Source organism: Corvus hawaiiensis, chromosome 16 (assembly GCF_020740725.1).
Source record: "Corvus hawaiiensis isolate bCorHaw1 chromosome 16, bCorHaw1.pri.cur, whole genome shotgun sequence".
Taxonomy (NCBI): Eukaryota; Metazoa; Chordata; class Aves; order Passeriformes; family Corvidae; genus Corvus; species Corvus hawaiiensis.
Window position 1 is genome coordinate 10,076,889 of NC_063228.1, and position 14,803 is coordinate 10,091,691.

At 36.1% G+C, this 14,803-nt stretch overlaps 1 protein-coding gene across 4 annotated transcripts in view; it reads left to right on the plus strand.

The window, feature by feature from the left end:
* The window catches only part of ZC3H7A (zinc finger CCCH-type containing 7A), a 28,010-nt gene that overhangs the window by 10,631 nt on the left and 2,576 nt on the right, over positions 1-14,803 (plus strand). For 3 of the 4 annotated variants that reach the window (XM_048320835.1, XM_048320837.1, XM_048320836.1), the window contains 17 exons: positions 374-454; positions 541-579; positions 1,406-1,433; positions 1,947-2,227; positions 3,930-4,137; positions 5,094-5,158; positions 5,888-6,080; positions 7,702-7,863; positions 8,489-8,685; positions 8,922-9,019; positions 10,017-10,198; positions 10,741-10,817; positions 11,472-11,605; positions 11,991-12,096; positions 12,563-12,671; positions 13,524-13,657; positions 13,975-14,138. In XM_048320835.1, the coding sequence (XP_048176792.1) occupies positions 374-454; positions 541-579; positions 1,406-1,433; positions 1,947-2,227; positions 3,930-4,137; positions 5,094-5,158; positions 5,888-6,080; positions 7,702-7,863; positions 8,489-8,685; positions 8,922-9,019; positions 10,017-10,198; positions 10,741-10,817; positions 11,472-11,605; positions 11,991-12,096; positions 12,563-12,671; positions 13,524-13,657; positions 13,975-14,138 (2,258 nt within the window). Of the gene's footprint in view, positions 1-373; positions 455-540; positions 580-1,405; positions 1,434-1,946; positions 2,228-3,929; positions 4,138-5,093; positions 5,159-5,887; positions 6,081-7,701; positions 7,864-8,488; positions 8,686-8,921; positions 9,020-10,016; positions 10,199-10,740; positions 10,818-11,471; positions 11,606-11,990; positions 12,097-12,562; positions 12,672-13,507; positions 13,658-13,974; positions 14,139-14,803 lie in introns of those variants that run through there. The other variant, XM_048320838.1, reaches the window with a different exon arrangement.

Genomic DNA, 14,803 nt, shown 5'->3' on the forward strand with positions numbered 1-14,803 from the left:
AAACCCCCATCCGCTGAAGGAACAAATGCCCTCCTCAAGTAAACAAACAAAAAACACCCACCCACAAAAAAACCCCCCCGAACAAAACACTTCTCTGAATTTCTCTTGTTTTGGAAAATCTTTACATTATTTTAAGTCCAGATAAAAGGAAAAGGGGGGGGGATACTGTCCATTTTCTGTCAACATAGTTTGTACTTGAAGGTAGCTGTATTTTTCAGGTTTAGGTTTCAGTCCTGTGTTTGTGAAAGAATAAAGCTGCATTTTGAGACATCCTGCATATAGGAATCTTGCAGAATACAGACTGAGATATAAACAGATGTCTTTGCTTGATGACAGTACATGTAAGTTATAAAATTTTATTTATGTCTTTTAGGATGAAAGTGTGATTAAGCTTACCCAAGAACTAGCTCAAAAACTAGGGTTAAAAATAAGGAAAGCATATGTAAGAGCAAAGGTAAGATTTTATTTTAACATTTAACATTAAGATTTCCCTCTCTTGATATCAAATTTGTATTTAATGGAAGTATCTTTTCTTTGTAGCCACCCTCAAATTCAGTTTCTAGTGATGTATCAGCTCAGGTAAGGTTTTACATGTTCCAAGTGCAAGCTGACTGTAAACTACGGTAAATAATTGTTTCATAATTTCATGATGATAAAGGGACATTGGTGCAATTGACATTTTATATTAGAGGCTGTTATTTGGGACTTTAGGGCTCTTTTGATCTTTATGTTCAGTTTTGCTGTATACTTATGGCAGACTAGGACATAAAATTATCATTGAAGTTATCTTTATAGAATAAATGTTAGCTAAACGGTAAAATGCAGTGCAGTGCATATATTTATTTTTCACGTCCTAAGGCAAGAGCAAAGTTAATGGGTTTATTTTTTATTTTATTTAGTTGACAGTTATCAAAATGAAGGGTGCTGTGATAAAATCCCTTTTACTTACATGTATGAGTCCAAATTTGATCCTCATTAGCAGCTGAACTTGGATTTATCTTGCTCTTTGTAATGTGTCTGAATAGCAGTAGTGAAGAGGAGTTGATCCTTATCTTACAAACTTCTTTCACATGAATATAGACAATTTAGCTGTGAATGAATGAGGAAATGTAGGAATAGCTCATTTAAGATACCATTCAGACTCTTTCATTCCCTGAAGTATCACTCTCACTTTTGTTGGTTGGTTGCAAATTTTTAGTGATACTATGAGTGGATTTCAGTCTGCAAGTGGATGCTTTATCTAAAAAATTATTTGACCTTTAAATTACAAGAGACTTCATAAATTTGAGATTTTATAAAACCTGAATTTGAGAGGGTTTACATTCTTTGTCTGTAAATACGTATTTGAAAATTTTTAATGGCTCTTGTGGAAAGTGCTGAGAGGTATTTTTTTTCTCATTTACAGAATTCTTCTGTAGAAGATATTGAGTTAGGTGAGTTTTGTTGTGTTACATTACTAATGCTAGGGAGCTAGGTATGCCATACATATCTCATTGTGTTAGGAAAATTCAGAAGAAAATTCATCTGGCCATTTGAAAGTACTGGGGTAAAAGTCTGATCTGTTTATCTCTAAAACTGCATATTTAAATGTCTGAGCAAATTTCCTTCTGCTCTCCTTAACCTGATATGATTGTAACTGCTCCTGTAGTGATCATCTCCACACTGTCCTTTTTAACTTGAAAAAATAGGGAGGGGAGACTCTGCCAAAGATTTAGTAAAGTATCAGGTCGGTAACTTTTTCTGTCTGTTTTAGTTTGAGTAATAATTAAACATCGAGATAAAGGTACACATTATTTGGAAGCTGAAAACATTTAATGTGGTTTTGCTTAAACATTCCTCACATTTCTTTACTACCAAACCCTCCATGTTGTCAGGGTAAAAGTTAGGCAAGAACTTCTCACATCTTTGAACAGAGGTTCCAATCATTCCCATCTTATCTATTTCAGATTTATCTGACCAGAAACAAGAGATGGTTTCTGCTGCTTTTTCATCAAACTTTGTTTCTGAAGTGTCTAAAGTGTCACCAGTACCTGTACCACCTTTACCTACTGTTATGCCTCTTCAGATGGAAAAGGTTCCTTTGCCTTCTGCAGTGTTGGCAAATGGAGGGAATGTTTCTTTCTCTATGCCAGAAGCATGTTTAGATTGTGGAGATGGAGATATAATTATTGGAGAAGAACTTGATGAGTTACTTGATTCTGTGCCTGATCCAGATGAAGGTGTAATGGTAAGACTTTTTTGTCTGTTTTCATTCTCAAAAGACTCTCCTTATGAGCGGGATCTCCCTATTTTGAGTGGGCGAGTGGTGAAGTGTGTGCTACCTTTCCTAGTTACGTTGAGCTGTCTTTGTGCATAGTCAGGTTGGGTTTTTTTCAGGTGCAGATTCTTGTAAATGTGGCTGTAAAGATAGTAGGACTACTACTACTTCAGAAATACTGCTATGCTACTACCAGTGCTACTTACAGGAAGTACTGTGAAAAGTGAATTGGACATTTGAAGTCTGGACTAACGTGGTTTTTAAGGGGTTTTTTTTGTGCAAATAAACGCTCTTAGAACTTGAAGAGTGTGTTGGAATGCTCACCTTGTAGCTGTAGCAACTATAGTTAAACATGAGCAAAAAGCTTTGCAGCAGAGTAGTACTTGGGCTGTGGCCTTCAAGGGTGCTCCCTGGTATCTCTTCAATCAGAGCTTTGTCTAGATCCACCACCTGGCGGAATAGAAATGATCCATCATGAGTCTGACTTCTTGTATTTTTGGAAGAGCTATTAGAAATCTAGTTATATGAGGTGTTGTTCCTACTTAAACTGTTATGCCAGACCTAGAGTAGACTGTGAAGCCTCCAGAGTTCCTCAGTTGTTAGTCAAAATGAGAGCTCTGATTGATGAGCAGAGATGTCTGAACTTATTACCAAGGTTACTGACTCCCTGCTCTGGCCCTGCCAGTCATTTGCATTAGTATTGCAGTGTTAAATGAGGCTGTGGCACATTCAGTTCTTCAGTTAGCTGTGATTTTAATTCCTCATTCAACTCTAATTTACAGTTGTAAATCTTTAAATCAAAAATCCTTGGCATTCTAATTTTCTGTTTTATGCACTTCGTGTTTTAGAAAGTATTTTGGAAATGGATAAAATAATTATTTTTAAGAGATCCTAGGACATTTGCCACAGTGAAAGCCAGGAGGAAATGCAGCCTTCCAGGAGAGACTGCAGTCTTGTGGAGTGTAGAATTGAGTGAGCTGTACAGCTGACCTGAGTGAATTGCAGGCAGATAACTGGGGGAACGTGGAGTTTCCCATTGGGCCGACTCTGTGCAGACCTACTCACTCAACATCCAGACAGGGAGGGAGCTTCTTGGGATGGCAGGAAGAAGGGAGGGGAAACTCCCTCACTTGGTATGTCCTTAACAAAAGTGTACAGAAGGATATGTTATTTTTCATGGGAGGAAAGAATGTGACCTGGCCTTTGCAGAACATGTTATCATTTGATTGGATCTGAGGATTTACCTCAAAGCCAACTCGTACCTCTTTGCTGTACTGCAGTTTGAATTACATTCTCTTTATTTAGAAACAAATACTGTTGATAACTGGCTCTTCCTACTCTTCCCTGTTGTCTGTGTTTTTAACATAATTTGGAAATTCAGCTGTGATCTGATCGATAAAAAAATCCAAATCTGTTACAAACATAGTAAGTGTCTGGTAACTGAACCTTTAAGGTACTTGATGAGTGGATAAAGCCTTGCACCTAGGGCATTGTTTAGGATTTGGTTACTGCAGCTCTGTGCAGGACTGTAGTGTACCTTTTAGTGATGTTTTTCAGTGGATTTATAAAAACTTCACAGAAACTTGACTAAAAGAAATACTATGGCAGATTATGTTCTTGAGGACTTTCTTTCTTGGTCTGAACATTCTTTTTAAATTTTTTTTTTTTCCAGCAAACTACAGGAGCCAGAGGACCTATTCCTGCAGGAAGTGTAGCTCCTAGTGTACCTTTCTCTGCCTCTTTGTTGGGGACACTGCCAGTTACTGCAGGATTTGTTCCTTCAGCTTCTCTTTCAGAAATCTTTTCACAGCCTTTGGCTTCTTCGCTGGAAAACTTTTGTTCACCATTAAGCACCTTTTCAATCAGTGACCCAAAAAGAGGTAAGAAATGAGTCTTAATATTTAACCTTTCATGATGATGAGAGTTGTGCATGAGCCAAGTGGCTTTTCTTTTTGACAAATCAGTTTTCACAACTATTCAGTAATATTTAACACATAACATTTGATCTGTGCTCATAGTTTTTGAGTGTTGGTTGTGTACAAGAATTCATAAATAAAACTTTTGTGTTTCTTTGGGGTCTGCATAAGCATGCTCCAAGCTCCCTCTGTGTAGTTTTTCTGTATCTATTATGTAAATTTATTTGTTTCAGGTGAATCAGTTTAAAGAAGAAACAGTATTCCCTCAAACTTTTTATTTTAAACAAACTTGCTCTTACACCTTAAGCCATTTGTCATGATTTGGCAATAAACAAGAATTCTAAAAGGGTAATATAACTGTGTACTCTGAAAAGATACCAGTATTACATGCTTGGATTCAAACTACACAGACTATAATTATGTAGTGAAGCCAGGTATGTGAAATAACAAGATACAAATAACGAACTACAAAAGATAAAATAGAGTTTTGTCTTTAATTACCAGTGTTACAGGACCATGCTGTCTTCAGAACAAAGCCAAATTTACAAAATAAAATCAAAAATTGAAGTATCCTCTTACCCTCTTTCTTCTCCTCATTTTTTCATTGTCACATATGGCTTATCTTGCTACCCTTTTTGTACTGTACAAGTATCTTCATGTTGTTTTAGTATCTGCCTGTGAAGCTACTGCTAGTGGTAACCAGGTGTATATTTTGAAGATGATTGCCTAATAACTTTTCAGTCCAGATGTTTACAAGGGACATTTACATAATTTAAAAAAAAATTATTGTAGCAAACAAAAAACCTTTGGTGTTTGTCAAAAAACCCAAACCTCTGATATTTCTCAGGAATGGTAAATTATTTTTTGCATGGGATGTTCTGAGGAACTCTTATAATTAAAATATCTTTTTATTCCTTTAGACATCGCAAGTTCAGCTTCTAGAGATGGAACACCAACACTTAGCAGCAATAATTCCCCATTGTTTGTACGTATTTTTAATGTTTTTGTTCACATCAGTTCATATGTTAACATCTTGGAGGCTTTACACAAATCTGAATTTCTACAGCTGAAGTATCTATTTTAAAAAAAACCAGCACTTCTCCCATTAAAAGTGGGTTCTGGCTTGGAGAACACTTGTATGGGAACTCACAGGAACAGTAACACAAGAAAAAATGTACAGAGGTTGTTGTATGTATGCAAATTTTGACTACTGTCACAACCATTTTCCCATTCTGAGGAACTTGGTGTAAAATACTGTTGAATTATAAAATAACCAATCTAAAATCACTTATGATCGGAGCACCAAACACTAGGCATCCTGAAGAACTGTCCTAGTATAGGAACAGAGCAGATGCCACCTTGTGTCTGAGGATCTGTCTGCTCTCTGTATTGCAGTTGTGCTGTGCATTTTCAGTCATGCTGCTGGCATTGATTGCGTGGGGAAGGATGGACTGCATGAAGGATTGCATCCTTAGGAGCCAGGAGGGAGTAATAATCAGCCTGACAAAGGCTGTTGTTCTGCCTGTACCTGGTTGGCTCTTGTTTTACGCTTAGTTTGTGCTGTGTCTGTGGCCTTTGTAAAATCTCCGCGTCCCTTCTCAGACGTGTCTTTGAAGTTCCTATTATGGCTTTGAAGAAAAATTTCAGTAGGTTAAATTTTAACTGTAGATAAATAAATTCTATGTATCAACTAAAATATGCTTTCTTTCAACAGATAAATGGTCCTAGTAGTTTGTTTGGGTCTGAAAATTACATGGGAATTGCAGGCCAAACTAGAAATGACTTCTCCAATGTTTTTAGCAGTACAACTGCTAGTATACCTGTATCTCCAGCACTGGCAGGAAGGAACCCACTGGAAGGCACACATGAGCTAAGACAGGCCTGCCAGTTATGTTTTGTCAAAAAAGGTAAGGAGCTATTAGACTTGATTTTTTTTTTTTTTAATTGAAAAGCATACATGTAAAATCTTCAGAATTTAACACTGTTGGCTTCTAAACCATGTTAATCCTGACTTGTTCTTTGCAGATGTAGCATGATCTTATGATTGGTGAAGTATTTCAACCACTATTGTATCTTCTTTCCTCTTGTCTTTATTTCTTGTCCTAATAGATTCTTGATTTCTAAACCCACCATGAATCACCAAATGCTTTCTCTGTGTGTAAGGTCGTTCACATTCTGTATCCACTTTCCTCCCAAACCCCAGGGTACTGTGAAGAATGACACCTTTGCTCAAGACTAAATAAAACTTGCAGTACTCTCTCTGATTGGCCATGGGGAATTGAACTGCAGTTCAAAGTAACTGGTAACCTTCACATCCCATCTGTTTTATCGTTCTTTCAAACTAATTCTAAATCATAATCATGAGGCTTTCAAACCTTAGTAATAATTAACTCCACTGTATTGACTTAAAGGAGCTTAACCAGTATTGGTCATTAATATAACTAATCTTTTAGACCTGACCTGTTGCTGTTAAACAGAGCCATATTCTAAAGGCAATAGCTTCTATTAAAACTAATCTTAAAAATAAGCATTGTGTTTAAAGTTAAAGGTATCATTGATATTGATATACTAATAAAGAATTGTATCAAGACCTTTAGGGGATGACTATTGTACCCTTAAGAACTTCTCTACTAGTTTAAAATTATTTTTACTAGAAAAATCCACAAAGTGAAGTTTGAAAAACCATAGAACATGTTCTGCTAAAGCTGGAGCTGTAAAATATTGATGAAAGTACTTGGCATGTTCCTAGCTTCACTTTTTGTGTCAATGCATCTACTTCCTCTGTTTCTTTCCATCTCTATCAAAGCCTTTTAAGTGTCTCCTGCTTTTACTGCCTTTTGAAAATTACACTGTTCTATCATCTTCTTGTCCAGAGAAAACTGCGTCATGGTCTTGTTTTTCAGTCTTGCAAATAGCAAAATTCACTGAGCATTGCTCATCTTCAGATGCTCTTCCTTTAGTACCATCCTAAAGACCGAGTTTGAAGCTAGGTGTATTTTTGTTTCCAAAATCACAAAGTTTTGGGATTGGCATTTATCTTTTTGGCACATGTGAACTTCTTACCGAGTATGTTTTGTCTCTGAACATAGTACCTCTCCTGATAAAATAAATGTTGAAGAGAGCCATTTACTGATTACTGGAATTCATCTGCATTGACTTAATATGGATAAGCAATTTAAGTTTTAAACTAGTGTTATTGGCATGGATACTTTGGAATTTGAAAAAATGCAGCAATTTGCTGACCCACAGTAACTTTAAGGTTGTAACACAGCATCCCTCCCCAAATATAAAATAACTTGTGGGTTTTTCTTGCTGAGACTGCCTTTTGTAAGTATTTGGGGGTTTTTTTCTATGCTGCTCAACATGGTGGTTAATGACTTTTGGTTCTTCAGAGCTGCTGGCGCAAGTAGGAATTCTATAGAGTGTGTTTGTGAACTTTTCTTTTGGGCTTCTGTGCCAGTCTGTGTATGGACATGTTATTGTTTGATGCAATTTATGCAAATACAAGCAATTTTCTGATTGTTTCAGGTCCTAAATTATTGGATTACGCTTACCATCCCAATTTAGAACATAAATGTAAGAAGGATATTTTAATTGGCAGAATAAAAAACTCGGAAGATAAATCATGGAAAAAAATACGTCCAAGACCAACAAAGACACAGTATGTGGGACCATATCATATATGTAAAGGTACGTGTTACAGAGAGTAAATGGTGATGCCTACACTCAAAGTAATACAGTTTAGCTTTTCCATAGTGAAGTATAGAAGGAATTTTCATTTATGCTTATGGGAGGTGGAGAAGGAAGTTCTGGGTTAGTTATAATTTCAAAGGCTGTAAGAGAAGCCATATTTTGACCATTAATATGATTATTTAGAGAATATGCAGTGTACTTCTGTACCGTTCTTCATGAAGAATAAATTTGCTTTTGAGTATTGGATGATTAACTGTTAGCAACAAAGAAGCATTTTTTTTTCACTTTTGCAGTATGAACCTCTACTTATGATGTAAGCAAGATGACTCATGGATTAATGAGCAGCTTTACTGGAGCAGAGGGTATTCTGGGTTCTCAGAATTGTTGCCTTATTAGTGCAGGATAGTTGATGGAGGTGTTCATTAGCTGTTTTGAGGAGTTTTACATTTGCAAGTCATTCAGCATAAGGTTTTGCTTCTGTTAGATTTAAGTGACCCATTTACAACAGATCTATATAACTTCTTTATTAAAAGTATATGAAACAGATACAGTGGAAATTTTAAGGTGAATTTCCAATGAAAGTTGTGTAAAAGCAATGTCCTGTTCAATGCTGTCCTTTGAGATGTTGCTGCTGAGGAGGAATGCAGGTACCCAGGCCATTGCACGTTTGCCTATTGCCAAGAGGAGATCGACGTGTGGACGCTGGAGCGCAAAGGAGCCTTCAGTCGAGAAGCTCTTTTTGGAGGACCTGGAAAGATCAACTTGACTGTGTCGCAACTTCTTCAAGAATACCATGGATTATTTATGTTTCTTTGTGAGGTGCTGCTTAATTTCTCGTAACACAATAAAAATGGTAATAGATAATGAAACTATGTGGAAAGAAATGCTTTGGTTCATGGTTAACTATTTTGTAATTTTTGAAATGGATTTTCAGTAATAATCTGGCTGCCTTTAGATTAGAGACTAGATGAAATATCTGTTAAAATCTTTAAGGTAAGGTATATTTTTAATTGTCTAAAATACATACTGTCTAATTACTTGTTTTTATATTCCAGAAATGTTTTGATCACAAGCCCAGAATAATAAGCAAAAGGAACAAGGATAACTCATCATCTTGTTCTCACCCTGCTATGCATGACTTTGAAGATAACAAGTATGTTTGAAATACCATCTCTATAAGTTGAAATTTAAAAGCAAAGGCAGTTCTTAATACTGACTTACATTTCTTACCTGTTGGTTAACTTCTCTTCCCTGCTGACTGTTACACTTTGGCAGTGTAGGCAAGACAGACTTAAAGAACAAGGGTTGACAAATGTAACTAAATTAAAGTGAGCTATTTCTTTATCAGTCATTCAAAATTAGTGATGTCTACCCTCATCTTTGAATCTTATGGGGTTTGGTGTCAGGTTGTTAATAGCTTATCTACCTGGTGAGCTGTATTGATGTAAATAGATGTGTAATGTTAAATTAAAACAGGAATTCATAAGTTTGCTCTTTCTTTGATCCATTTTGCTTATTTTGCTGTAGTTTTAACTCAGGTTTACCTTAATTACAGTGTATGAAATAGACCATGCTCCTTATAAATTCAGTTGATAAAAAACCAGTGTGAGTAGTGTCTTTAATTATTCTTGGAAAGTTAACAAAGTTTTTATTGTTGTAATAGTATAAGTTTTAGAGAATTAATAGACTTTTGTCTTTGTATGATTTAAAAGTAAGTGGCAGCATTGGAATTGCTTTGTTTGTACTCCGTTTTCTTGTATTGAGGAAGCACTGCTGCTACAAGTGCTAGGCTGTTACTGTTATGCCTCACCTCTTCCTTAAATGGTGCTCTATAAAAGAAGTAGTACGTGGGTTAGTAATTAGATCAGGATATATACTTGAAAGTGGACATGATCTGCTTTCCCTCTCGGAAACCAGGGATCCGGTCGGATTGAATTCAGTAAGGCTTTGCAGAAGAGGGATTCTGGATTCTCAGGAGTACTGTTTGATGTGTTTACTCAGCCTAGAAACGATGCTTACATGTGACCTCCTTCTGAGAGCTTCCCTGACTTTCTGATTTCAAGTTAAAAGTGATTGAAGGATATTTGAACAAGCTGTGATGAAGGATGGTTATTTTAAAGAATATGTAAACTTGACTGTTTTCAAAACAGGTGCCTTGTCCACATTTTGCGAGAGACTATGGTGAAGTATTCCAAAATCCGCCCTTTCCAAGTTCGCTGTCAGCTTGATCTGTGCAGACATGAAGTGCATTACGGCTGCTTACGAGAGGATAAATGCTTTTATGCTCACAGTCTGGTAGAGCTTAAAGTCTGGATAATGCAAAAAGAATCAGGTATGTTTAGTAAAATGCTCACTTCACTCTTCATTGTATTGCAACTCCTTCATTTTCTCAACTCCCTCTGAAATTAGCAGCTTGGGATCAGTGCAGGAGGCAAGCAGGAGCAACCTAGTGCCTCTCAGCTTTCATTTTGGAGAGGTTTTCCATGGTACATAAGACAGTGTAGCTTTTATAATTAGACTGACATTTGAGCTCTAGTACATTATGTTTAAATACTCAAAGATGAACCTTAACTTAGTGAACAATCTGTAATTTAAAAAGCTTGTATTCTTTCCATTGGGATGATACAGACAATATTTCTGTTTTGGATGCCCTCATGATGTTCTTAAGAGTGTGTATTTGTGTGTGTATGGATGTAACAGGATATCCATGATGTAAATGTATATCATGTATATCACAAGTGTGTGAATACTTACACAATATACAAAAAGAAAAACAGATAAAAGCTTTGGGGCTTCAGTAGCATTCCAGTTTGAGCATGTCTGTAAGGCTGCAACAGTCCTAAGTACTCAAAGACTGTTCCCCTTTCTTTACAGGTATTTCACATGATACTATAGTTCAAGAATCAAAGAAATACTGGCAGAACATGGAAGCTAGTGCACATGGATCACAGGTATTTTCATTTTTCCATTCAACTAATTCTGTGGTTTTATGCTTAGTTTGTGCTGTGTCTGTGGCCTTTGTAAAATCTCCGTGTCCCTTCTCAGACATGTCTTTGAAGTACCTATTATGGCTTTGAAGAAAAATTTCTGGTGATAATACTTTTTTTATGTGTGTATCATGTAGCTTATTTTAGAAATTACTTTTGTAATGATCTCCAAATAATCTCTTTCACTGTAGGCTTTATTCAGCTTGCTCACTTAGACTAAAATGCCTGCTTTGCTGCTGTGCAACTCCTTTTTTGCTTTGCTTGTTCTGTCCCAGGTGAAACATAAAATGTAAATATAAGTTCAAAATTAGCTGCTCTAGGGCAATTAATTATCTTTTCAATATGTAGCACTTTTGTGTGTTTTGTTTGTACATATTACCTGTCACAACTTCAGGGTACATATACCTAAATAAGAAATTAAGTTCAATAAAAAAATGCATTTGTTAAGAAATGTCTAGTTTTAAATGACAAGCTGAGTTATTACAAGGCATGCAGTGTAATATCTGCCTCCCAACATGTGTTGAAACTTCTGCCATAGGGAGTAATTCATAATTATGTATGGATTTCTTTGCAGATACAAAATACCTTTTATTGTTGTTGTTATTTTTTTGGCTTAAGATTCTTGGGAACCAAATGAAATATGGATCGCTTAATTTGAAGATGAAGTTTGTTTGTGGGCAGTGCTGGAGAAATGGTCAAGTTAGTGAGCCAGACAGAAACAAAAAATACTGTAGTGCAAAGGCAAGACACCCGTAAGTAAGACCAAACAGTGGAAATTCTACTGTTCTGTCAGCCATTTAAAACCTCTGGGAAACTGTTGCTTCTTAGGAAAGACTCATACAAGGAATTAAAAAAAACCAAACATACTGAAGTATGACAGAGTCATCTATTTGTAGTATGCTAATAATTGGTACTGAGAAACACTTAGGTGGCTACCAAAGTGTTTGTGTTTCAGTTTTGGAGGTTTTTTTTGGTATTAACAGTTTTGGTCAAGTTTCAGCAGGACTTCATTAAATCTTAAATATATGGCTAAAGCTTTAAAAATAACCTTTCTGAGCTTTTCTGGTTCTGCTTCTGTGCAGAAATGGTGGCTTTTTTTAGTAATGCTTTCTTTCATTGAATGCTTGTGGTTTCCAGATGGAGCAAAGATCGCCGTGTGGTGCTGGTAATGTCTAATGAACGTAAGAAGTGGATGACCATTCGTCCTCTCCCTGCAAAGAAGCAAGTGCCTTTGCAGTTTGATGTATGTTAACCTAAAACTAACATTTTGGTTAAGAAGAGAGATAACAGTAACTGGGAAATATTAGTAATTGGGCTGGTTTCATCAGTTCTGCAGAAATTCCCATGGGAGTTGGTAGGAAAATGTTCATAGTGTTTCTACAACGTTCAGCCTTAGAAAAGCACTGATCTCATGTTACTACTGAAGCCCTTACTTGTCAGTGGAAGTAAATATTTCTGAAATAATTTATACATATCTGTGGTCTGGTAGTGTGGCAAAAAATACTCATAGTACTTGCTTCCAGCAGTTCTCTTTTTCTAACTATAATAAATGAGGTTTTTTGTAAGATAAACATTTTTATTTTTCACATTATATAATTGTTTGACTGGGAGGGGAAACTCTGGATTCCAAGACTTTAAAAAATTTAAAATTCTACTAGCATCCATTCTGCTTTATATTCCTAAGGATTTTTTTAAAATTAATGTTCCAGTTGTGCAATCATATTGCTTCCGGCAAGAAATGTCAGTATGATGGAAACTGCTCATTTGCTCACAGTCCTGAGGAGAGAGAGATGTGGACCTATATGAAGGAGAACAGCAGTAAGTAGAAGAGTAAATCTAACATGTTGTAAATGTAACTGTTCTGCTTTTCATTCTTGTACTTCAATTACTTTTTAATCTACTCTCATTATCTTCTGTAGTAAACCTTGCAGGTGCCCTTTTCTCTAAATTTAAACAAACCCAGACTGGGCATTCAAAAACAGTATTAAATAAAAATAGCTGTATTGTGTATTCGTTGCTTGATGGGTTTTTTAACAATAAAGTAGTTTGTATTGGTTTTTTAGGTGTCTTGGGAATATTATATTGATCCTTGCAGCAATATTAGTTGGTATTTGTATTGCCACGTGCACACACATGGATTCATGTAATTACACAGGGGGAAAACTATTTGCAGAACATTCCTCCCCAGTGTATTTACTGGGACTTGCCATTCACTTTCTGTTGTTGACTTTACTATCCCCATAGAGTTACTAGGGAGAATGCGCTGAAAATGAGAAGGAATAAATTGCATAAATAATCAGATAGTGGTCTGCAAGAAAGCAAACTAAATTTACCAAAAACTGTAGCACACATGAGATTAGTTCTTTGAAATTCAGGTATTGATATGCAGCAGCACAGCTGTTATCTGTACTTTGGGTGCCCATTCAGAAACCTGTAACCTCTTGCTGTCCCCTCAATAGGCACAGAAGGTTCTTGGTAAGTAGCCAGAGATACCTGTTCCCCTTGGCTCTTAATCTCTAAACTGTGTAACTGTCTACATTTGTTTCCTTTCCTTTTTCTTCTTACGATAGGTGGGAACTGAATTATGCTCACAAACTCAGTCGATTATTTAGTGTTCTCAAACTCTTGCCTTAATTGCTAATTACTTATTTTAGCTTCTGCTCTCATTAGTTCAAGACTTGGAGCAGTTGTATGACATATGGCTAAAAACTCAAAAACCAGAAAAAGGAGATGATACAGCTGCTCAGGCAAACAAAGAAAATGGGAAGCAAATTCACATGCCAACTGACTATGCTGAAGTTACAGTAAGTAATCATAGGTATAATCCTAAATCCAAGCATGTGGGGGTTTGTTGGGCTTTTTTTTTTCCACGGTCAGTAACTTAGGTTGTTTCCCATATTTTCTTGGTGCTTCCTTAGACCACAGATACCTGCACTAAATGTAACTGACACTGTATACCAGTTCTTGTAAAGCCAGTGGAGATCATAAACTTTATGTGGTTGTTTAAATAACTGTGTCTGTTTAGGTAAACAAAGAAAACATTCAGAATGTATTAGGAGAAGTTCTGTGCTTACAGCATTGCATTTCTCAATGTTTTGTTTTCAAATTCCTTGTAAAACAGGTGGATTTTCATTGTTGGATGTGTGGGAAGAACTGTAATAGTGAGAAGCAATGGCAGGGTCACATTTCTTCTGAAAAGCATAAGGAGAAGGTTTTCCACACTGAGGATGATCAGAACTGCTGGCAGTATCGCTTTCCAACAGGATATTTTACCATTTGTGATAGGTATGTCTTTTTTAAGATGGCAAAAATGCTGAAAAATGACAGTTCATAGTTTAAATAATAAAGGCAGTTACTAGTTTTGAAAAAGTTTCTAGTATTTCTTGATTTCCCTACATCTTTCAACAAGAAATTAAGTAATTAACAGTATTTTAACATGTTAGAACTCAGGGAGTGACAAGGTGCCTAATTTTGGAACCAAATTAATTGCCTGTGTGATATTAATGAAGGGTTGCAAGTTCATTGCAGCTGTGTGAAGTAGATATTGTTGGTATTATTACAAGTTTACTTAGGCATCAGCATATTAATTAGAGCCCAAGAACAGTACTTAGCTGGACAGTGATACTGGAAAGTAGAAATGTTGTTAGCATCAAACTAAATTTGTTAAAATTATGTATTTGTTACTAGAAATTATTTAGGAACATGTGGAAGAGAACTTCCAAGATCTTTTGGTTTTCCCCAGCACTGGTTGTATGTTTTGCTGCTCCCTTTAATTCTTAAGTGCAGCCTGTTTTACCTGACTGCAATAGATTTCTTTTGTAAGTCTGTTGAAAATTCCTTCCACTGTTGGAATCTTTTTGGAAGGCTAAAAACTTTGGAATCAGCATTCTGGAGTTTAAGGTTCAGTTTGCTGGTACAGATACCTTTGTTACTCCATTTCCAGTTAAAGA